This window comes from Lytechinus variegatus, chromosome 4 (genome assembly GCF_018143015.1).
Source record: "Lytechinus variegatus isolate NC3 chromosome 4, Lvar_3.0, whole genome shotgun sequence".
Classification (NCBI taxonomy): domain Eukaryota; kingdom Metazoa; phylum Echinodermata; class Echinoidea; order Temnopleuroida; family Toxopneustidae; genus Lytechinus; species Lytechinus variegatus.
Genome location: NC_054743.1, coordinates 4,108,908 through 4,134,295, shown reverse-complemented (window position 1 = coordinate 4,134,295; position 25,388 = coordinate 4,108,908). Strand labels below are relative to the sequence as shown.

General features: G+C 38.3%; 1 protein-coding gene and 1 long non-coding RNA gene across 2 annotated transcripts; one reads left to right on the top strand and one right to left on the bottom strand.

Moving 5' to 3' along the window:
- Positions 1-583: 583 nt before the first annotated feature.
- LOC121412427 lies at positions 584-5,461 on the bottom strand. The gene has a single exon (XM_041605237.1). It carries the CDS (start codon positions 5,459-5,461, stop codon positions 584-586), a length of 4,878 nt encoding a protein of 1,625 aa, XP_041461171.1.
- Positions 5,462-22,711: 17,250 nt separating this feature from the next.
- LOC121412506 lies at positions 22,712-23,584 on the top strand. Its single transcript, XR_005969622.1, has 2 exons — positions 22,712-22,805; positions 23,348-23,584. It is a non-coding gene; the product is annotated as an uncharacterized LOC121412506 (long non-coding RNA).
- The last annotated feature ends 1,804 nt before the right edge of the window (positions 23,585-25,388 follow it).

The window sequence follows — 25,388 nt, the reverse complement described above, 5'->3', positions numbered from 1 at the left end:
TAACAGCACATATATAAACTTTGATAATAATGCAATTTAAACTTACCAACTGTTTGCAATCCTGGAGAATTTCACAATTTACAGGAATAAATATAATTTCTTGACTATCTTCTTCTGAATCTTTGCAACTTCTGAATCTTACTTTCTTTGTTCTATTCTTTGGGTGATGCTGCACCCCTATGACTCATCTTCTCCTGGACTTCTTGGAATCAAGGAGCACAATGAGCACTGCGCTGTGTACAATCTTGCATTGACTTTCTCTTTCAACTGACTCTGTATACAATATACATGCATGTAAACAGTACATAATATTGGCAGATAACACCAAATTATATTCATGCCGCTACATACCCGGCCCCAAATGAGGCAACCACCAGTTACTCATTTCATTAAACCAAAAACATGTAATGTAATGCGGCATCATTAACCAATATACCATACTTAACGCTATAAACATAACATAGTAATAAACAACAATGAAATTAAAATACATTAAATCAATCTTACAACAATCATAAGTGTAACAATAATAAAGAGGGTGTGGTCCCTACTAGGTCTTATGTCGGTCGTATGTCAAAGTAGCCTAATCGTTGCTCTCTAAAAGACATAATTTAGAAATTGGTCGTTTATAGTATTTAGATCCTACCCTAACTTCAACTTGTCTAACTAGTCCGTGTCTGTCTGGGTAGGTCATAGTCACTCTACCTAGTGGCCAGTGCCCACGAGGAGCAGCGTCATCAGCTATGAGTACAAGGTCGTCAGTCTGGAAGTTTCTTTGTGGTTTAAGCCACCTTTGGCGTTCTTGGAGCAAGGGAAGATATTCCTTTGCCCAACGCCTCCAGAACTGTCCGGCCAGATATTGAGTTTGTCTCCATCTTCTTCGAGTATAACAGTCACTCTTATCAAATACTCCTGGTGAAAGTGACTGATTTCTTCTCATGAGAAGAAGATGGTTCGGAGTTAGCGGTTCTTCATCTTTGGGATCCGCACTTAAGGGTGTCAATGGTCTAGCATTTAGGATTGCTTCTACTTCAGACATGAGTGTGCTTAGAGTTTCGTCGGTTACAGTCTGCAGCTTGAGAAGATTTCCCAATATCTTCCTTACTGACCGGATTACTCTTTCCCAAACACCACCCATGTGGCTCGCACCCGGAGGATTAAACTCCCATTCAATCCCTCGCTGAGTTAGAAAGCGACCCACCTTTGTTGAGTTGAGCTCTGCTAGGCTCTGCTTTAGTTCTTTATGTCCTGCTCTGAAGTTTGTCCCATTATCGCTAAAGATTTTCTCAGGTAGCCCCCTGCGATTTACAAATCTTCTAAGAGCGTTAATGAATGAATCTGTATCCAAGGAGTTTGCTATCTCCAGATGTACAGCCCTACTTGTCAAACAAGTGAATATACAGCCATACCTCTTGGGCTGGCTCCGGCCTTGCTTAACACTGAATGGTCCGAAGTAGTCGACTCCGGTGAAGGTAAATGGTGGCCTGCCTGGTGTCACTCTTTCTTTCGGCAAGTCAGCCATCATTTGCCTTCCTCTTGGTGCATTCCTCTTCTTACATTGAATGCATTTCCCTATGATCCGTCGAACAGTGGAACCCCCCTTCAAGATCCAATATTTCGACCTTAGTGCCGTCCATGTCATGCCTGCGCCAGAGTGACCAACTTCATGATGGTGGTGCTCAATGAGCAGTCTGGTCACATGATGGTTGCTTGGCAATATCATGGGGTGTTTGGCATCAAAGTCAATAGGTGATCTGTCCAATCTCCCTCCTACCCTTAAGACATCATCAACTAGAGTAGGGTTCAATTTCTTCATGGAGGACTGTTCAACCCTTGACTTCTTGTTTTTCTCAAACTCAGCTGGAAAGGCATCCTTCTGAATGTACTTCACTATTTCCAGCTCAGCTTCCGATAATTCGGAAGGTGTCAAGTCTGTAGTCTTCTGCGATGTACCTTTTCTTGTGCGGGCTATCAAGTGTGCCTTGAAGCGAAGGATCCAAGCTACTCCTCTCTTTAATCTATTCCATGAGGAATAGCGACTGATCAGATTACCAATGCTATCTTGAGGCTTGATCGATATGGCATTAGTCCTTTTCATCTCAGGATCATCCTTGAGGTCCTGAGCCGGCAATACTCTCTGGCCAGTCGGGATTTGGAATGCTTCCGGCCAGTCCTCTTCTTGCTTCAGAAGGAAGTCTGGTCCTTGCATCCATCTTGATAGTTGTCTGGCATGCAATCCTCTTGAGCCATCATCTGCTGGATTGCTCTTGGTATCAACATGGCGCCACTGTGAAGTGTCACTCCTTTCTTGAATGACAGCTACTCTGTTTGCCACAAATGTACGGAATCTCCTGCTGGTATTCCGTATGTACAGCAGCACTGAGGTAGAGTCAGTCCAGTACGTGACGCTCCTCACTGGTAGCCTGAATTCTTCCATAATGGTTCGACCCAGCTTGACCGCTAGCACTGCTGCTGACAGCTCCAATCTGGGAACCGTCATCTTCTTTAGAGGACAAAGTCTTGTCTTCCCCATCACAAGTGCACTGTGAGCGCGACCAGAATCTTCTATCCGTAGATAGGCACATGCTGCATATGCTCTTTCTGACGCGTCACAGAACACATGGAGGTCATAGACAGGGTCCTTGAAGTCAGATGGCTTGAAACATCTGGGGATGTGTACTGAGGTTAACTCTGGTAACTCAGCCAGCCAGGCTTGCCAGCGTTGCAAGTCCTGGTCCTTGATCTTCTCGTCCCAGCCAAGACCTTGGGCGCAAAGATCCTGCAAAAGAAGCTTCGCATTTACTGTGAAAGGTGCCACAAATCCAAGTGGGTCATACAAGGAGCTTGTGGCGGACAGTATACCCCTTCTTGTTGCTGGTACGTCCTTGGGAGAAACCTTGAAGCTAAACATGTCAGAGTCCATGTTCCATAAGACTCCAAGTGTTCTCTCGATTGGAAGATGGTCCAAATCTAGATCAACTACTGATGCAGCCCTTTCTGTAGGAGGGACTGTTGCCAACACTTCTTTGTCATTGCTGACCCACTTTGTCAGTCTGAATCCTCCTTTTCTTAGTAGACTGCATAACTGAGGAATGAGCCTTATCGCATCCTCTGGAGAGCGAACAGACTTCAGGCAGTCATCAACATAGAAGTTGTCCTTGACTATCCGACAAACTTCTGGCTCAAAGTCCTGCCTGTTGTCTTCCTCAGTCCTTTGGAGTGCAAAGCCTGCACAGCTCGGAGACGAAGTCGCTCCAAACAGATGGACTTGCATCTTGTATGTCTTAGGTGTCGTGTCTGTGTTGCCGTTCTCCCACCATAGGAATCTGAGTGCATCAGTGTGGCTGGGTGTGACCCTCACTTGGTGGAACATACCCTCCACATCTGCTACCAGAGCTATCTCCTCCTGCCTGAAGCGAAGAAGCACACCAACAAGCTTATTGGTGTAGTCTGGTCCACTCAATAATTGGCTGTTAAGGGAGATTCCTTGGTATTTTGCAGCACAGTCGAATACTACACGCACCTTTTCCGGCTTGAAGGGATGAGTCACTGGGTGATGAGGTAGATACCAGATAGAGCCCTCCTCTTTAGGGTCCTCGTCAACCTCCCTTGCAAATCCCTTCGACAAATAATTTGTCATAGTTTCTGTGTACTTCTGGTGAAGGCTGTCATCCTTCTCCAGTCTTCTCTTTAGAGATTGTAAACGTGACTCTGCCATCTTCTGGTTGTTTGGTAGAGACGGAGGGAGTTGACGCCAAGGTAAACCCATCTCATAATGGCCATCTATAAGACGGATTGTGTCTTCCATCATGGCACGAGCCTTCCTGTCTTCTGCCGAGTCACCTAACCTTTCACTCTCATCACCAGGAGCATAGTCCAGTTGCCAGAATCTCTGGACTTGCTCTTGTAAATGGTCATCAATTGAGGAGATGTTGTTCACCTCAAATGCTCCCTTCCTTCTGCGTCCTGTGGGGCCCATGACTGTCCATCCCAGTGGGGAACGGATAGCATATGGTTCTTTCTTCTTTCCCCTCCTTTCTTCCTGGACCCAGAAGGCCTCTGGGGTGTCGCTTCCTATGAGCAACGTGATATCTTTCTTAGCAGCTGTTGGAAGCTCTATTCCCTTCAGATGGGACCATCTATCTATGTCATGTTGCCTTGGTATACTTCTGTGGGTTGTTGGTAGTGATTCCACTGTCCACACCCTGGGCATATCAATTACATCCCTGTCCTTAATTCCTTGAATGGAGAAACTAACCTCCTGTCCTCCCCTTTGGGTATTAGTGTTGTTCACCGTGGTCAGTCGGAAGTTTGTCTCCTTACCTTGTATGCCGAGGTCATCTGCAAGACGCTGTTCGCAGAGGGAAACATCGCTGCCATGGTCAAGCAAGGCCCATGTTGTCACCTCTCTGTCATTGCCTCTAACCTTGACGGGTAGAACTCGGAGACAAACCTCTTTCTGACCACCAACAGCATTAGTGTCAGCCTGATTATCTAAGTCAGATCCTTGCCCGGCCCCAGTTTGCTTACCTGTTTCTTGCCCTTTATCTTTGCCCTTGGTGGACCACTCCATGTGAAGAAGGGTGTGGTGTCTTTTCTTACACCCATCCTTGCTGCACTTAGGGGTAGCTGTACAGCCCTTTGCCATGTGCGACCCTTTGAGACAATTGAAACATAGACCCTTAGACTTGACAAAGGCAAACCTTTCATCTACTGACTGACCTTTGAATTTGCGGCACTTATCGAGCTCATGCTTCTCTGAGCAGCATGGGCATGAGCTCGATTCCTTCGGTTTCTCAGACTTACTTGTTGTAGTATTAAAGGTCGAAACCTTTGGCCTAGGCTTCCCCGTGGATGCCTTCTTGTCTTGTACGGCTGGACGCCCTACGCTCTTACCGAACACATTACTCGCCACCTTAGCAGACTCTTCGATGAAGTCTGTCAGATGGGAGAAATTGGGCATCACTGATTGCTCCATCAGTGAATGTGCACGGTTTGCCCACTTTGACTGAATGTGGACCGGGAGAAGATGTTGGATCTTCAGTAGGGTATCCGTTGTACTCATATCAGCCGAGTACCCCATCTGAGAAGTTGTCATCTGACACCTCCTCATGTCTCTGGCTAGATCCCACAGACCCTGGCTGTCCGTCGCCCTAAGTGGTGACCTATTGATGACCTTCTCCAGGTGAGCTCTAGCCACTATGTAGTTCCGTCCGAACTGGTCCTGTAGTATTATCCTAGCTCGAGAATAACCTGTGTCGGGATCTAATAACACACAATTTTCTATGGCCTCTCTGGCCTTGCCTGAGGTAAACTGAATTAAGTAAGACAATTTTAGCCTACTGTCATGAATTCTATCAGCAATGTTAACTTCAAAGCTATTCACAAAATTCCAATAATCTATCGGATTGCCTGAGAAAGTTGGCATGTCTGGCTTTGGCAGACTTAGAGCCATTGCCATCATATTATGATTGTACATGTTATTAATCGGGGTCTGAAACGGATTGGGTATGAAGGGTTTCAGTTCTTGTGCTTGGTTATTAACTTGGTGATTACCATTGTATCCCCTGCTTAACCCTACCCCTTCATTACCCGGCTTATGAATTGTTGTAGTAGCTTCACCTACTACACCAGTACTTACATGTTCACTACCTTTTACACATACATTATCATTTTGAACATTTTGTACATTACCCTGATGATTTGATTCTCCCTGGGTGGAGAACCACCTTTCTGTAATTTGTGCATTGTCCTTGTTAGGTAAGGGCGGAAATCCTGCTTCTGCCCTTTCTTCGTTTACTTGTTCTTGCCACATGGTGGCTTCAACCTTGGCATTTTCCTTGTCATGGTCGATCTTGAGAAGTTCTATTCTTTCATTTAGTTCAAATTGTTCTCGTTTTAGTCTTTGTTCCTGTAAGAACTGCTCCCTTTTCTTATTCACCAGCTCCTCCTTCACCCTCGCTGCTCTTAGTTTCACGCTTGATGTTTCGCTTACACAAGAAACTCTGGACATGGCGCTCCCCCGGGACGTGGTAGACTTTACATCATCCTCGTCATCTCCAGCTCCAGGTCCAACTCCAGCAAGGGCTTCTGAATTTGGTTTATTTGAGGGATCCATAATGCAGTTGCGAACTGTCGTGTAGCTGCCTTTCTTAAACTACACGTGGAAATTCTTAATTGCTTAGTTCGAACACGCTAATTGAAGACTCAAACAACAGCTTTACAGTTACTTGTCCGTTTATTCCTTCTTTAACTTCTTCCGTAACTATGACGACACATGAATCAACAACTTGACATCAAATACGGCCTTGTAATGAAGTTTCTAGGTCGACATAACCAACGACCAGCGAAGAAACCTTTACCCAGCAACAACCAGTAAATCAACAATTGTATGAACAATTGAGCGATGATTGTGCAATTGAGCGACGACTGAGCGATTGAGCAACAATTGAGTGGTTCGCTGAATAAACAAATAAACATATAAACACAGTGTTAATATTCATTTGTCAAAACAACATAATTCAAACATGACTGAATAACTTGTAAATAACTTCAAATATTCCCACAGGGAATAAGTCTCAATTATACTAATGCAATATACATTGGTCAAGGGTATTAACATGATTAAAGGAAACCTGAATAATTGATCATATTATTTGAGTTGAATAATTGTTGTTTGGTAAACAATAATAAATTGGTAATCAATAACAGTAATTAATATCAGATTGAATCTGAACATGTGCAATATAAACTCATTATCTTGTTGGACTAATAATTGTAATTCATAGTGAATAAACATCATTGTCCCTTTAATGCCCTTAGTTATCTTAAGGCAAATAATACTGAAATTGATAAGCAAACAGAAAATATGTAACAGACAATAATAAGAACTGGTTAAATAATAATAAACCATGATGAATCATATATGTGATTCCTAAACTAACCACACAGTACTAAAATATGTTTATAATAACATAATACAGTAAATAGAGTAATAACCCAATGATCTCATGCCGAAGCTAGGAGACCCTACCACCCTACACAATATATAACACAAGTTGACTACTACAACTAAATGAAGCGATCATTATATATCACTCTCAGAAAATAACTGCAATATAATATTCTTGTATAATCACAGAATAAGTTCATGTACACATAATAGCACACAATAATATGAAACATAATTATCTTTATAACATATTACCAGTAATTAAATCTGACTGAACACCAATCACTTCCTATTGGTCTGTGTGTAAAGTATACGTTATGAAGTAATGCTCGATAGAGAGCAAAATGCCAAATTCCATCACTCAGATTTGAGCCGAAATTACATAAATGTGAATGACTTATGAAACCCAGTATTATGGTATAATTAACAGCACATATATAAACTTTGATAATAATGCAATTTAAACTTACCAACTGTTTGCAATCCTGGAGAATTTCACAATTTACAGGAATAAATATAATTTCTTGACTATCTTCTTCTGAATCTTTGCAACTTCTGAATCTTACTTTCTTTGTTCTATTCTTTGGGTGATGCTGCACCCCTATGACTCATCTTCTCCTGGACTTCTTGGAATCAAGGAGCACAATGAGCACTGCACTGTGTACAATCTTGCATTGACATTATTTACATTATTTACTTTCTCTTTCAACTGACTCTGTATACAATATACATGCATGTAAACAGTACATAATATTGGCAGATAACACCAAATTATATTCATGCCGCTACAAAAGGTATTATATGTAGCCAGTTGATCTAGGTGAGGGAAGTGAACAATAATGTTTTTTTTTTTTAATAAAATTAATATACCTTACATGAATATTACGGTGAAGTCAATTTAAAAGGAGGTGAGGCAAGTTTCAATGGAGGTTTTTAAAAAGAATAAAAATTATGGTGAAGCCAGTTTAGGAGCTGAGGCAAGTTTCAGTGGAGGTTTTCAAAAAGAATAAACTGTACTCAAATTATGGTGAAGCTAGTTTAAAAGGAGGTGAGGCAAGTTCCAATGGAGGTTTTTAAACAGAATAAACTGTACTACTAATTATGGTAAAGCCAGTTTAAAAGAAGGTGGGGCACGTTTCAATGGAGGTTTTTAAAAGAATAAACATTATGGTGAAGCCAGTTTAAAAGGCGGTGAGGCAAGTTTCGATGGAGGTTTCAAAGAATAGACATTATGGTGAAGCCAGTTTAAAAGGAGCTGAGTCAAGTTTCAGTGGAGGTTTTCCAAAAGAATAAACTGTACTACAAATTATGGTGAAGCCAGTTTAAAAGGAGGTGAGGCAAGTTTCAATGGAGGTTTTATAAAAGAAAAAAAATTATGGTGAAGCCAGTTTAAAAGGAGGTGAGGTAAGTTTCAATGGAGGTTTTTAAAGAAAATAAACTGTGCCACAAATTATGTTGAAGTCAGTTTAAAAAGAGGTGAGGCAAGTTTCAATGGAGGTTTTCAAAAAAGAATAAACTGTACTACAAATTATTGTGAAGCCAATTTAAAAGGAGGCGAGGCAAGTTTCGATGGAGGTTTTATAAAAGAATAAACATTATGGTGAAGCAAGTTTAAAAGGAGGTGAGGTAAGTTTCAATGGAGGTTTTTTTAAAAAGAATGAACTATACTGCAAATTATGGTGAAGCCAGTTTAAAAGGAGGTGAGGCAACATTCAATGGAAGGTTTTCAAAAAAGAATAAACTATGCTATTATTATTGTAAAGCCAAGTTAAAAGAGATGAGGCAAATTTACAAGGAGGTTTTTTTTTAAAGAATAGACTCATTATGCTGGTGAAGCCAATTAAACAGGAGGTGAGGCAAGTTTCAATGGAGGTTATTAAAAAGAATAAAAATTATGGTGAAGCCAGTTTAGGAGCTGAGGCAAGTTTCAGTGGAGGTTTTCAAAAAGAATAAACTGTACTCAAATTATGGTGAAGCTAGTTTAAAAGGAGGTGAGGCAAGTTCCAGTGGAGGTTTTTAAACAGAATAAACTGTACTACTAATTATGGTAAAGCCAGTTTAAAAGAAGGTGGGGCACGTTTCAATGGAGGTTTTTTAAAAGAATAAACATTATGGTGAAGCCAGTTTAAAAGAGGAGAGGCAAGTTTCAATGGAGGTTTTTAAAGAGAATAACTGTACTACAAATTATGGTGAAGCAAGATTTAAAGGAGGTAAGGCAAGTTTCAATGGAGGATTTTAAAAAAGAATAACCATTATGGTGAAGCCAGTTTAAAAGGAGGTGAGGCAAGTTTCAATGGAGGTTCTTTTAAAAAAATAAACATTATGGTGAAGCCAGTTTGAAAGGAGATGAGGCAAGTTTCAATGGAGGTTTTTAAAGAGAATAAATTGTAGTAAAAATTATGTTGAAGCCAGTTTAAAAGGAGGTGAGGCAAGTTTCAATGGAGGTTTTTAAAGAGAATAACTGTACTACAAATTATGGTGAAGCAAGATTAAAAGGAGGTGATGCAAGTTTCAATGGATGATTTTAAAAAGAATAACCATTATGGTGAAGCCAGTTTAAAAGGAGGTGAGGCAAGTTTCAATGGAGGTTCTTTTAAAAGAATAAACATTATGGTGAAGCCAGTTTGAAAGGAGATGAGGCAAGTTTCAATGGAGGTTTTTAAAGAGAATAAACTGTAGTAAAAATTATGTTGAAGCCAGTTTAAAAGGAGGTGAGGCAAGTTTCAATGGAGGTTATTAAAAAGAATAAGAATTATGGTGAAGCCAGTTTAGGAGCTGAGGCAAGTTTCAGTGGAGGTTTTCAAAAAGAATAAACTGTACTCAAATTATGGTGAAGCTAGTTTAAAAGGAGGTGAGGCAAGTTTCAATGGAGGTAGAATAAACTGTACAACAAATTATAGTGAAGCCAGTTTAAAAGGAGCTGAGGCAAGTTTCAATGGAGGTATTTTGAAAGAATAAACATTATGGTGAAGCCAGTTTGAAAGGAGATGAGGCAAGTTTCAATGGAGGTTTTTAAAGAGAATAAACTGTAGTAAGAATTATGTTGAAGCCAGTTTAAAAGGAGTTGAGGCAAGTTTCAATGGAGGTTTTTAAAAAGAATAAACTGCAATCCAAATTATGTTGAAGCCAGTTTAAAAGGAGGTGAGGCAAGCTTCAATGGAGGTTTTTTTAAAAGAATAAACATTATGGTAGAGTTCCCGGGGCTTGAGGTTTTTTGCCTGCAACACCATGACGCAAAACAAAATGGCTATGAATCTCTTGGTTCAAATGTAGATAGGTGGAAGTGAGGTTGTTAATAATCAAAGATGTGTCTCCTGATACTGAAGTGTTTGGAATATTGTCAGAATCGTATATTTGATGCTAGAAACAGTAATTCCCTTTGGAAGTTTATATGCAAAAGGTGACGATCCTGGTACTCCTTTATATTTGTTCGTACAAACGCGCGGAGACATGTTTAGTTCACATCGAAGTTATAAATTCTGGAACATGACAATATGCCACAGGCATACAGCACATAATGGTTCAGTTTACTATCCAAAAGTAGTTCAATCAAATTGATAAATTCACCTGGGTGAAGAACGTTCTTTTCTGAACAATGAACAATGTCGTCATTGGTGGGTCAAATGATATGGCCGGATGTGTATCCCCGCTATATCTGCGGCATGTACTCTGTAGGCATGTGTATTCCGGTCCAGGCAATGTTTGGGCCTCAAAAACACACTTTTGGGTTGAAATAAGTCACAGAGATGCAATAAAATCAGTTATGACACAAATAGTTAAAATCCACGAAGATAAGGTGATTCAATGAAGGCTAAAAGTGGAATTTTCGGTGAAATGTGAAAGATTTCGAGTCAGAGAGCCGGGCAGGTCGTGTAGTTATGAAAAGTATGGAAGTATGAACAAAACAGTATGAAAGAGTCAGAGAGTTTTGCTAGGGAAAAGTCTGCAATGAATAGAGCCTGAGATGTCACTATTTTCATGATTATAATCACATATTGGATTACCATAATTGTTGTAATACGAGGCAGAGGGTGTCGGCATCCACCTTTCCAATAGGATATCCCAAGTTCAATGACGCACGTTGGCCATGCACGTGGTGATTGAATCGTGAATCGCGAGGCACTTGACATATCTGCTGGTAGGCGGAGAAAGATAACCCTTTTTTGAATAGGAAACTTTGAGAGATCATACGTCTGTGTTGTGCATCGTATCATATGCGTGGCGATGACGACTGCGCAACGGTGGTGTAATACCGGGTAAAGGGTAAATCCCGGGGATGACATCACGGTGGTTGCGTAGCTAACACCATTTCATGGTGGCATGAGGCCCTTGACATATCCGCTGGTAGGCGGATAATGATCACTTTTTTTTAAATAAGAAGCTGCATAGATGTCTTTTTGTGCATCATATGCTAAAAATTCCCGCTCAATATTGCTGCATCGTGTGATAAGGTCGACCGAAAGTCATCCATACGTGATGGCGATGATGCAACGGTGGTGCAATACCGATATGGTGCCAAAAGGGTAATTCTATGACATCACTTGGTTGCGTAGATATGGTGTAATGGCTTAAGGAAGTCTGGGTTCCGTTGGGTCATGTGGTCAAGGGTCATGACCGGGTCAAAGGTCACAGCTGACCGGGCTAAAGGTCATGTGGTCAAACGTTGACCGGGCTAAAGGTCATGTGGTCAAAGGTCATGACCGGGTCAAAGGTTGACCGGATCAAAGGTCACAACTGACCGGGCTAAAGGTCATGTGGTCAAAGGCTGACCAGACTAAAGGTAATGTGGTCAAAGGTTGACCGGGCTTAAGGTCATGTGGCAAAGGTCATGACCGGGTCAAAGGTCAAGTTGGTATGATGTCTATTCTATAACTACTGTAAATACATATTCGAGGACATACAGCTAAGGCGGAACTATTTGGGGAAGGGGTCTATCATTTCTGTGTTATTCCGAAGTTCCGATGATGGTTCAGTGAATATGTTTCATGCAAAATCACGTTTTGGCATGACTTCTCAGCTCTGGCCATGTCAACGGACACGGAAACCTGTGAGGGATCGAAATGGTAAAGAATATATATTGCAAAGAAAATGTTAGTTATAAAATTTAGTCACACCAACACTTTTTTGTTAATACCAGTTTGAACTTATAACTTATAACTCTATGCTAATGACCAGGGGCGGCGGAACCGGATTTAGGTATTTTTCTACTGGGAATTTTTTTTTTTGGGGGGGGAGCAAATGCCGCTGCTCCCCCAGAAAATCCCAGTAGGAAAAATGCCTTTTTTAATGGAAAGTGCCCTTCTTTCAAAGTGATATATGTCCCTTTTCAAAGGGTAATACCTTTTTTGAAGTGAAACAATACATTTTAGGTTGAAAATCACAAAATGTTTGACTCGCGCTTCGCACCCTCATCTTTTATTATTGAGTAAGGCACTCATTCCGTTTTCGTTACGAATTGTGCTTACAATGTTCAATTTTGAGATTGGAATGTCACAAATTTTCATCTCACGCTTTTCCGCTCGCATCAAAGGAACACATTGGCCCGAATTCACAAAAGTGGTTTCTGCAGAAACCATGGTTTCAACCGTGGGTTTTGCTGATTTTGGTATTCACAAAGGTGGTTTCAAATGAAACCATGGTTTCAACCACTCTAGGCGACACCCCAATACTTACCCGTGTTAAAAAACTGAGACTCCACTAACGCGCGTTTGGGCCGCCCTATATAGCTTAGAACTAAGTGATTTATAAGATTTTTTTTTTGATTGTACACATTTATAAGATAGGTGTGAATAGTAAAATAATGTTTAATCGGTACTCACCGGTTCTTTTGTTGCATTTCCAGACCACTTCTCACAATTCTTGGCAAATAGTTGCGGTAAATTCAGTCGCCATAGACAGGCTAGTCATCCATCTTTATTTATAAATGGAGCGCCCTTTACGATAGTTGTTAATGCCGCGGAGAAATCGTTAGGCATTTTGGCCTGTGTTCAAGGCGTTCTTTCTGTTCTATTTTTTTATATTGGAGATTGTGCATTTGTTGAATAGCGCCGTCTACGTCAGGTATGAGATCGAGCGTATACATCTCTATGAGTGTATTACACTCTTCCAAAATAATTATGATTCCGACCTAGAATCACGGCCGTCACTAAAATGAAGGGAGGTACAAGTAATCCCCCCGTAGCGGACCGTGACCCGGACGAGACAAAGCGTTGGGGGGGGGACAGCAATGTCTGTGAAATGCTGTGCCCCCCATGCTTTCTCTCCTCCGGGTCACGGTTCGCCACTTAATCCCCCCTCCATGGCCTAAATGCCCAAGGAGATGCGTCTCTTTATAAAAATTGTAGGGGGTACAATATCAAATATCCCCTACTATTTTTGGTATTTTATTATTGAAAGAAATATACATAAATCTAAATTTGAATGAAACATGTATTTTGCACCAGACGACCTGACTATGGGGTGATAAACCTTTTTCTAGCCCCTGGCCCCCCTTTGGGCAGAATTTTCTGCCCTTTCGCCCTTTTTCTCCCACTATTCTGGATTTTGTCGGTTAATTTGCGCGGCCGTCGGGGGCTGGGGATTAGGAAAAGCGATGAGACGAGAAAAAAAATCGAAGAGAAAATAGGACAGAAAGGAGGTAGAGAAAGAAGAAAAGAGAGTAAAAAGAGAGCAAGCAAATAAAAAAATTAATAGAAAATTTAAGGGAGGAGAAAATAGTGAAAAAAGTATTGGGGTTGGTGAGATTGTATGTATCCGTGTAAAAGAAATACTGAGTTTGAGATGTTGTCCGTTTCAGCAAATTAATGTCTGCCTGTTTTACAAGAGCGGGGTTTGTTGGACTGTTTGCAAAAAATGAAAAGCTGATGGAATCGGAAAATGTTCCAATTGCTTCATGTTACCGATAGTGATAGCGGTTGAAGGTAAGTCGCACTCTGACGCTCTAAAACCAGCGGGGGTGGGGTGGGGGACCTGCCCCCTAAATTTGATTGGGGACGATCGCGCTAATTTTTTTGTTGATAACATTTTGTTGTTGCTTGTCAAAAATTATCGGTCCCAACCCCCTGTAAAGCCTTCTTTTGCTTGTACAAAATTTTTGGTGGTCCCCTAATTTTGCTGGCTTCGTCCGAAAATAAATTGTGTTCTTTATTGTCTTTTATATTCATTTTAGGAAAAGAATCCCAAATTTTCAATTAATGAATTGTCTATGTAGTTATCCTGTTTATAAAAAAATACTTAGAATCTGCGTTTCTCTTTATATGACTTAAGACATTGTATATTATAAAGGTTATAGGATAGACCCTGTCTATATAAATTGTATGCTCGCATAAGTCAGTTAATTTCATATCCATTTTGTTATTGATATAAAAAAAGTCGGAAAACGTAATTTTTTTAGCTCGCGCGTCGAGCTGGTATAATTTTATCTGTGATATATATTTTAAATGATATTCATTCTATTTTACGCTTCACAGCAATATATTAAACGTTGCAGCACGCGCTGCGCGCCCGCATGAATTAATGATACTTATCTTGTTTATTGGATAGATCTGGTTATCAGGTGAATGATTTAAATTACCGTTACACACTGAAACTGTTTTGCAATTGAAAGGGGATTTTTTACCCTGATAATTTTTTTTCTCACTAAGAAAAATCATTAAAAATCAGAAATTTTATTTGAACAAAATTAGAGTTAATAAATTTTCGTATGCTTGATTTCTGTCGTCATAAACGAGCTAATGCTCTATATTTTCCAATTTTAATGATCTCTAATGACTCACCTTTTTCTTTTTGGAACGGATATGAAGTTCTATTGATATATTGAAGGTACAGTGAATGTCATTAGCATGTATTTATAGAAAATGACATTTCCTTTATTTTTTTAAACATTAATTGTTTCCGATTTGAAGGAAAAGTGCTCGCATATATAGGCCTACGTCATCACTCAATTATCACTTTTTTTATTTTCTTTTGGTCAGGAATGGATTTTCCTTAATGCATACCAATTTCTTATACCATTGTTTATGCTATTTTCATTTTTTGTTATTTTATTAAAAGACAAAATAACAAAACAACATCTAGTCATCATCATCATCATCATCAACGTCATTATCATGGCCATTACAACCATCATTATTCCGCCACCATCACCATCATCACCATAACCACCATCATCATCATTGTAATCAATCAACTTAATACAAACAATAAAAACACGTTAGTCAATTTCATGTGCTTCTTTCGTTGCAGTGGTCTGCTGTTATGGCTTGCGTTCGAGCAACAATGCTTTTCTGCAATTCACTATTTTTAATCCAATTTTATTTATGAAAACAAAGTTTTCAATTCAAATTGTGCTCTCTTTAATGATTTGCAAAAATAATACAGACCTTTAAACTATTACTCAGCATTTTTAAAAGTATTTTGTACATTAGAAATACATGGAAAAAAATAGCAGACATAACAACAAACGACACAGTGTTGCTTGGATCAAAAAATAATATGCATCAACATGATTACACACATTTTTTTCCTCATTATGCAAATAAAACACCTTTTCTTTAAATTGGGTTGAGAAGAATAATTGCTCTTTTAATATGAGTACATTAGGCAAAATTTCATAACATAAGATCCTCTTGAAAACTAATCTGAACCCTTACAAAAATATAATTTTTATTTAGACTTTTCATCCAGTGTCGATGATATACGTGCTAGGTAATCCAAATTGTGACAGTAACAACACATTGTACGAAATTGAAAGAAATGCGGGGAGGCAAAATAATTATGTGCATAAAGAAATGATTAACCCAAATGACGCATGAATATAAAATTCAAAAGAGAAATCACAGCACAAAATATATTTACTTCATAATTATGTCCACATCAGAGTTCATTTAAATCTTTGTGTTCGTGTCAATGTACTCTAAAATATAATTCACCTACATATGCTTTAATATTAATCTGTTAGGGCCTATATGAAGTAGGAAATAAATGTGAATAGAATAACAGCATATCCACGAAATTGGAATTAATTATTAAAAACATTTTTATTTCAGAAACACCATAGAATAATGTTTTATTATTAAAAGGTCAAGTCCACCTCAGAAAAATGTTGATTTTAATCAAATAGAGAAAGTCAGTCAGGCAAAATGCTGAAAATTTCATCCATATCGGATTTGAAATAAAAAGTTATGACATTTCAAAGTTTCCCTTATTTTTAACAAAATAGTTATATAAACATGCTAAATGAGAGAGTCGATGATGTCACTCTCTCACTATCTCTGTACTTTTTTATTGTTGGAATTATACAATATTTCAATTTACGTTTAGGACCTCCTTGCCTGAACCACAAAATGTTAAAATAATGGAATTTCACGTGTTCAGGGATAAATGAAACTTCATTTCACATGACAATGTCGAGAAAACAAAAATATTTCATCTTTCATAAAATTAGATACAAAAGATATAGTGAGTGAGTGATGTCATCAGTTCCTCATTTGCACACCGACCGAGATGTTCATATAACTGTTTTGTGAAATGAAACGAACTGTTAAAATGCCATAACTTTCTTATTTTACATTCGATGTTGATGAAATTTTAAGTGTTATGCTTGTTGAATTTTTCTCTTTTTATTCTTTTATACTTGTCCTTTAAGGGGGATACTCTAATCGAAACTCTTAACACTTTATCTTAAAATCGCATTTTTTGTAAACTTTGTGAACAACGCAAAATTCATAATTATCTCACTTTATAAAGACAAAATGTAACAGCCCATGCAATTTTAAGCATATACATAAGGCATTTTTATATACATGAAGCATAAAAGTAGCACCCATAAAATGTTTCACCGTATTATGCACAATGAAAAATTGTGGGCTAATCATATTCCAGGTGCTAAGGCAGTGCTTCACACAAAAGAAAAGTCTGCGTTCACCATTTTCAATCCTTAAAGGGGTAGTACGTTTCACATACTCTAGCAGGGACGATATAACACAAACTTTCTTATCATGTGGATATGAATTAAATTCAACAGTCTGGTTAATTAAACTGTTTTTGGTAGAAGTTGTCCTTTGTAACTCTGTCAAGTAGAATACCGCATGATTATTTGATATAGAAGAGGAAATATCTAAACATAATAACGTCTGAACCCGCTGGGCGGAAACAAGGGCCATCAAGGCCAGAAGTTTTTTACTTAACAGTGTTAGCGTTAATTGTTCATTATCGGGTAAAGACTTAATGTAGTTCAAAACAATTGACACATCCCACATACTACTGTACCTAGGCTTAGGGGGATTTTCATTGAATATCCCTTCCATTAAACGTGCGACTAAAGGGTGTTGACCCACTGAATGCATCCCAATGGGTGAATGGCAGAAGATAAAGCAGATCTGTAAGAATTAATTGTGGAATAAGCTTTGCCTGAAGAATGTTCATGGGCAAGGAAGTTAAGTGAACAGGGATCAATTTGTTGTTTACAACACCAATCACACCATTGATTCCATGCAGATTGATATTGTTTAGACGTTCCTTGTCTCCAAGATCGGGCGAGTAAGTTGGCAGCTGATTTTGAAATGCCTGCTGCATTCCATTGTCTGCCGAGAGTATCCAAGCGGCTAGGTGCAGACTTACTGGATAGTTGTTGGGGCGACGTAGTTTATTGGGAGAAGGGGTGGGACAACCAGCATGTGGAGAAGAGAAGGGAACCAGGGTTGTGCTCTCCACATCGGGGCTATGACGAGGGCCAGTCTTGTTTGGTCTGCTCGAAGTTTGAGAAGGATTCTAGGGATAAGGCAAAAGGATGGAAAAATGTAAGGAGAAAAGAATTCCCACGAAATGGAAAAAGCGTCAATAGTATATGCAAATGGGTCGTACTTCCAAGAAGCATATTTTGGAAGTTGTTTATTTTCAGATGATGCAAACAAAGCAATGTCAGGGGCAAACGTGGTATTGATAATGCTATTAAAAATACAGGGGAGCAGGCTTAATTCCTAGTTCATGTCCCTCCTTGAAAGGACATCAGCAAATGAATTATCTTTCCCTGCCACGTGAGAGGCGGAAATCCAAATTCCTTATTTAATGCACCAAAACCAAATGCGTAACGCTATATGTCATTTAAAAAGGGTACATTACCTCCCATCTTATTAACATAAGCGACCGAAGTGCTATGTCAGAGAAAATACGAATATGGATATCCTGACATTGGCTACATAAGGTATGTAGTGCTTGTTTTTATTGCTAGCAATTCAAGAGCATTGATATGCAAATCTTGTAACCCAGAAGACCAAAAACCTTGAGAGAAAGAATTATCTGAATGACGCACAGCTCCCCAACCTGATGTGCTTGCATCAGTGGATATTGTTATTATGGAAATCATAAGTCTCACGGGCCGGATTGAAAAGCTCCAAGGGCCGGATCCGGCCCGCGGGCCGTAGTTTGAGAACTCCTGTCCTATACACAGTAGAGCACTATTAGATATTGCAGTATATCACTACCTACTTACTTACCTATATATATATATATATATATATATATATATATATATATATATATATATATATATATATATATTCATATATATTCTATTTCAATCTGATAAGCGGATATTTTGAGCAGGATTAAAGAACGAGTTATGTATCGCTATCATGCTTGCTGATTTTTGTGTGTCATTGCATTGATTGCAATCATATTTTATTTTTGCACATGCTGAATTATGGGGGGGGGGGGGGCAAAACGATATCCCCCAATATTGCTAGGGCGATCGCCCCTGCCGCCCCCATGATCGACACCTCTGAATATTCTATTGTATATCACCATGAATGACGAACACATAGACCCCAACAAAATTATGTTTGATAAACATTCAACCTTTAACCTTAAATTAGTAATCCCTGTCAGCAGGTTCAAAGTTATATAGCAGGGTGAAAACATCTAGTGTGAGATGCCATGGTGAAGTAATTTAAGATTTCATATATATAAGTGGGTAGGCACCATGCAAGTAAAAAGTAAAGTTTCATAAATTATGACAAATATTTTCTTATGTAATAATTATGTGACACAAATTTTTCTTATCCCAATATGTTTCTCTCCCTCTTCTTCTCATTTCCCCTAGTGTTTTTTTGACACCCAATTCTTTCTAATTTTTTAATAAAAAGGGTGAAAAAAAAACACGAGCAAGACGAAAATTGGGGGAATTGGCGAGGACAAGTAGCTGAGGGACCCCCCCCCCCTCTCTCTGTAGTATGACACTCGCATACACAATGTTTCCACTCTTCCCGAAATTCAGAAAATTTCAAGTTCATGAAATTTTTGCTTTTTCCAGGAAAGGTTCGGGAAACGAAAAAATTCCAGGAAATTTCGGGAAATCAGAAAATTACAACCAAACAACAATTAAACGTAGAAACTATCAATTTCAGGTAACATTTACGTAGCTCAAAATTTTCCGCTCTCGCTCCGCGTTGGCATTTGTAATACTAGTAGATGATTTTTTTAAAGAGGACGTGAACAAAAAATAATGCTAAATAACTTGATTTGGGCAACCTAGGCCGAAATTAGGCTCGCTGTATTATTGCCCGATTTTTGTTTAAAATCAAACTTGAAAATTCCAGGAAATATTTATGAACGTGAGCAAATTTTGGCTTAAGTTTCGGGACATTTATTTTGGAGTTGTGGAAATACTGCATATACAAGAGAAGAATCTTACTCATCAAAATATTGCGTGCTCAAAGCGCAAGCTGACATTGTTTAATAAAAAAAGAGACACGAATTAATTAATCTTATTAATCACTCATGAACTTACCAATCAAATCATAGTGGGAATTCATTAACAGCATAAAATGCTATCTCAGCATTATAAAATAAGGCGAGCGCAGCGCACCGAGCTAAAACTTTGTTTATCCCGATAAAAAACTTGAACATTTTAAACCATTTTCGGTAATCATGAAAAACATTGAAATTTCATGGGAGTTCAACCGGGGAGCTAAAATCCAGACAATGAATATTTTTTTATTAATAGACTTTAAAAAATGTAAACCCCATTTGATATTCGATTGAAATTCGCGTTAAACAGCTAGTAAAAGCGGGAAAATAAAGTACTTTGTTTTCTCTACCATCATAATTCTCTTTCTCTTTAAATCTTCCTTTTTGGGGAGAGTATTTTGGTAAAAGAAAAAGATAATTGCTGGCTAGTGGGTGGCGAAATTTGAAACGTTGTTAGTCGAAAAATTCAAGCTGGCGCTGTTTAACTTCAATTTCTTTCACCTAAATTCGCGATGAATACTAGCACTATCAAATATATAATTATTAACGTCTGGCGAAAAGAATAACAAACCGATCAGGTGACGAGAACGCGTATCACTTGATCTATATTCAGCTGCGATCGTGCGTCAGAAGGGAAGAGCACCTGCCAAGAAAATCAGGAAAAAGTCGTCAAAATGTAAGTTTCCCTTAATATCTTTAATTTCATTGTTGTTGGGATCAAACTATTAACAATTCTGAATTATAATTTGAAAAAAAAATTGTTTAAAAAGCGCGTACTTGTCAAATAATATCGAAATATAGTGTGAGTCAAAGATTTCTAACCCCGCATTTCCACTGATGTCGCCTATGAGGTCCATACATGTAATGTTTGGACCTCATTGGTACTAGGAGTGGTTTCAACCGTGGGTTTTCGGCATGATTTTGAGTCTACTATTTTAGGTGGTTTCAAACCGTGGGTTTTAGGAAAACCATGGTTTTTAGGCACATTGACCAATCACAGAACAGTATTTCGGTACATTGCTGAGCTAGCTGAGCAAGTGGAAATAGACGACGATAAATAGCTTTGCACGAAATGAAGAGGAGCAAAGCGTTTAATATCGGTATTTGCCGAGCTGTGAGAACATCGTAAGTAATTTACCATTTTATACCGACAATGAATATTTTTTTCCACGTCTGCATGTATTTGTTTGTGAAGAAATATTATAATTAATGCTATAAATGCCTGCAAAGTTAAGAGCAGAACGGTGGACTTGGGATGGAAAAAGCATTATTGCACGCAAGTTATTTTCCAGTCCCACGCGTGTAGTTTTGTGCCCTGTCAAAATATAACGAACAGCTGTCCACCGACTCGTTCAGGAGAAGGCATTATGATATCATCTTGCTGCATAGCGATAACATGACAAAGCCGCCAAAGTAGTCAGACTTTCAACCACAATTGTGCGAAATTCAAGAAAATTTTATTCTTAATTAATTTGTATCTTAGCTTAGTAGTCTAATAAAAGTAACTGCACAAAATTGCAGAATTAATAACTAAACTAACACTAGTAACAGCATAACAAATATTGGGTCAATTTTTAGTGAATGGTAACCGTGTCTACCTTAGATCCTGTCTCCAAGTAGTCTAGTGATCACAAAAATTATTTTTTTTAAATTCACTTATTTAGCTCCAACTTGAGAAATGTAATAGATCTAGCCGGCCAAATCGTGGTTTTGGGAACCACTCGACTCGTAGATTTGTGTACGCGCGCTTGTGTACAAAGTGAATGGAGGTGGAAATAGGGAACCGTGCATGTGACTGAATAAAGCGCTGCTGTATGAAGTGAACGGTGGTTCCAATATCACGATAATGCCATCTAGCCTCGCGCCCCTCGAGGACTCTGATATATATTTTTTTTCATCATGAAGCCGTAGCCCAAGTTAGACACGCTAGTCTAGGCCCTGGCCTTGGGTAGGCCCTAGCTAGGGCTTTGTCAGTGTGTGTCGAAGCTGGTAAACGATTAATGATGGATCATGGAATCCCCTTCAATATCCACATCACTGCAAATGGGTTAGATACACTAAATTTTAAGTTTTATACCCTTTTTACACCTTATATAAAAGGAATAAATACTCTTATAGGGCCTAAATAATCAGATTGATCTGGCCCATTGCAAAATCTTCCCATCCCTTGCTGCGCACTGCGCATACAATAGGCTTGACTCGCTTTGTTTACATGATGTAGCTACAGAACGATGAGCTACGTTATGAAGCACCGTTCTGTAGAACAATTAATTGAATGGATTATTTTAACAAATCACCCCGAATGATAATAAGAATTTACATTTTGGTTGGAAATCTGGCAGCTTTGAAGAGATGTTGAATTATGTTTCGTGTCTATTAGATTTAAAAGTAATTTAAAGTAGATCTATCTGTACTTTTTTTATTTCCGCAGTAAATTTTTGAATGGATGAAAACATCTTACAACATGAACAGGCTGTCCTGAGAGACTATTAAAGGAGGATTGTAAGAAAGGTATGTTCATTTTTGTTGTTGTTTCTATGTGGACTATTGTCTATTTTTCTAATTTCTTTCTTTGTCACCGTCTAAATTTTTTTTATCATAAAATTTGTTGTCATGATAAAGAACCACTTATGTTGATCAATTTCAATCTTGGTTGATGTACACATCTGACAGTGACTGAATTGATCTAAATTCCATGTAACATGGTCATAGAGTATAATGCCTAAATGTCAAATATTTGTAGATCCAGTTGATCAAATTAAATTTAACTTTATGAGAATGGTGATCTCATTAGATTGTACGCAAAAAGACAACTGACCAAATATATGCAGATTTAAAAGGTAGGCCTATTAACTTTGAGAGTATGCAGTAAAGGTAAGTAAGATTTTTTTTTTCAATGTTTAAATATATTCTTTTGCTTCTCACTCTAACTCAATAGGAATATGCCAACAAGAACTTCAATTAGGAGTCGTTGACAGGAGGAAACTTTTTAAAAGAGACCACACACAACATGCTTGAAGATGATCTGAGCCTGAAGAGGGACAAAGGGCCTAGTGATAGACTATCTTTCTCTCTGCAAGTATTGACAATTCTGCTTTTGTATGGTGTATTTTTTTAATAAGAAAGTTATATGACCCTAACATGTCAAGACAAGCCTAATGTATGCAAGTGTTAGTGATATTTGTGTAAGAAGGAAGACTCAATGTAAAAATTGATAATAAATTTTGGCAACTGCCTGTTTTTAATTTACAATGAACTGTGCATATGATAATACAATCAGAAATGTAAATTAGAACTGTATGTTTTGTCATCCATTGTGGACAGATTCTTCCAAAATCCCTAATTTACATTACAGAAAAAAATATGAGAGGTTCCATCATTATCTTGGTTACTTCAAAAAAGTATTGCATCGGCTATGCTCAATGTATGTTTGTCACACAAATGTTTATGGGATACGGATAGGTTTACCCTTTAGACCTGTTCAGTATTTTTTAAAGGATTCCTTATGGGAACCAGTCTTTTTTTCAAATCTTACAATGTAAAGACAATAGAATAGTTACATTTTGTTTTCTCTTTGTCAGCTTTAAAAAAATAAAAATAAAAACGCAGAGTAAGATGCAACTTCTGGCAATGTATCTTCATTTACAGGATAATTTCAGGGAATACATGGTGATGAGGCATCAGTGTTGCAATCATCTGTTTGTGAGTGATCAAAGATGTTTCACAAGCCATAGCAAGAAGAAAGAGGTTTTGTGAGAACTTCAACAACCAGAGATGAGATTGAGACTACCCAACAACAACTGTGTGAGTGATCGATGGGACCCATGTCTATACAAGAATTCCTGGAGGGAAACAAGCCTTGTACTTTCCTGAAGGGCAAGTCCACCCCAACAAAAAGTTTCTTTGATATAATAGAGAAAAGTCCAATGAGCATAACACTGAACATTTCATCAAAATTTGATGTAAAATGAGAAAGTGTTGACATTTTGAAGTTTCGCTTATTTTCACAAAACAGATATATGCACATCCTGGTCAGTATGCAAATGAGTGACAAAGTGACGTTCTCCACTCAGTTTTTCTTTTTTGTAATATACTAGTATCGTGATGTTCCCCCCCCCCCCCTCATAATGTGTATAAAGTACAGGTGTAATATGGTTTGATTTCTCCCTGAAACTTTTGTAAAAAGCCATTGTGGCAACCTATACTCAATTCGATGAAGAGTTTTCTCATAATTGTGAATTCTGTAAAAAAATCAAGCATTATAATATATTTCTACAGAAGAAAGAGTGAGTGTGTGACATAGACTTGTATGTATATCACCTGTTTTATCACTTGATTAACTTCTTATTTTACATCCTATTTTGATGTTTTCAGGGTCATGCATTTTTGTCTCACCTGCGAAGCAGAGTGAGACTATAGGCGCCGCTTTTCCGACGGCGGCGGCTGCGTCAACATCAAATCTTAACCTGAGGTTAAGTTTTTGAAATGACATCATAACTTAGAAAGTATATGGACCTAGTTCATGAAACTTGGCCATTAATTTAATCAAGTATTACTGAACATCCTATTAAAGTTTCATGTCACATGACCAAGGTCAAAGGTCATTTAGGGTCAATGAACTTAGACCATGTTGGAGGAATCAACATTGAAATCTTAACCTGAGGTTAAGTTTTTGAAATGTCATCATAACTTAGAAAATATATGGACCTAGTTCATGAAACTTGGACATAAGGTTAATCAAGTATCACTGAACATCCTGCATGAGTTTCACGTCACATGACCAAGGTCAAAGGTCATTTAGGGTCAATGAACTTTGGCCGAATTGGGGATATCTGTTGAATTCCCATCATAACTTTGAAAGTTTATGGATCTGATTCATGAAACTTGGACATAATAGTAATCAAGCATCACTGAACATTTTGTGCAAGTTTCAGGTCTCATGATTAAGGTCAAAGGTCATTTAGGGTCAATGAACTTTGCCCGAATCGGGGGTATCTGTTGAATTACCATCATAACTTTGAAAGTTTATTAGTCTAGTTCATTAAACTTGGACATATGAGTAATCAAATATCACTGAACATCCTGTGCGCGTTTCAGGTCACATGACCAAGGTCAAAGGTCAATGAACTTTGGCCGAATTGGGTGTATCAGTTGAATTACCATCAAAACTTTGAAAGTTTATGGATCTGATTCATGAAACTTGTACATAAGAGTAATCAAGTATCACTGAACATCCTGTGCGAGTTTCAGGTCACATGATCAAGGTCAAAGGTCATTTAGGGTCAATGAACTTTGGCCGAATTGGGGATATCTGTTGAATTCCCATCATAACTTTGAAAGTTTATGGATCTGATTCATGAAACTTGGACATAATAGTAATCAAGCATCACTGAACATTTTGTGCAAGTTTCAGGTCTCATGATTAAGGTCAAAGGTCATTTAGGGTCAATGAACTTTGCCCGAATCGGGGGTATCTGTTGAATTACCATCATAACTTTGAAAGTTTATTAGTCTAGTTCATTAAACTTGGACATATGAATAATCAAATATCACTGAACATCCTGTGCGCGTTTCAGGTCACATGACCAAGGTCAAAGGTCAATGAACTTTGGCCGAATTGGGTGTATCTGTTGAATTACCATCAAAACTTTGAAAGTTTATGGATCTGATTCATGAAACGTGTACATAA

Coding starts and splice junctions, on each gene's coding strand:
- LOC121412427 (XM_041605237.1), bottom strand. CDS start 5,461: ATGGCAATGGCTCTAAGTCTGCCAAAGCCAGACATGCCAACTTTCTCA.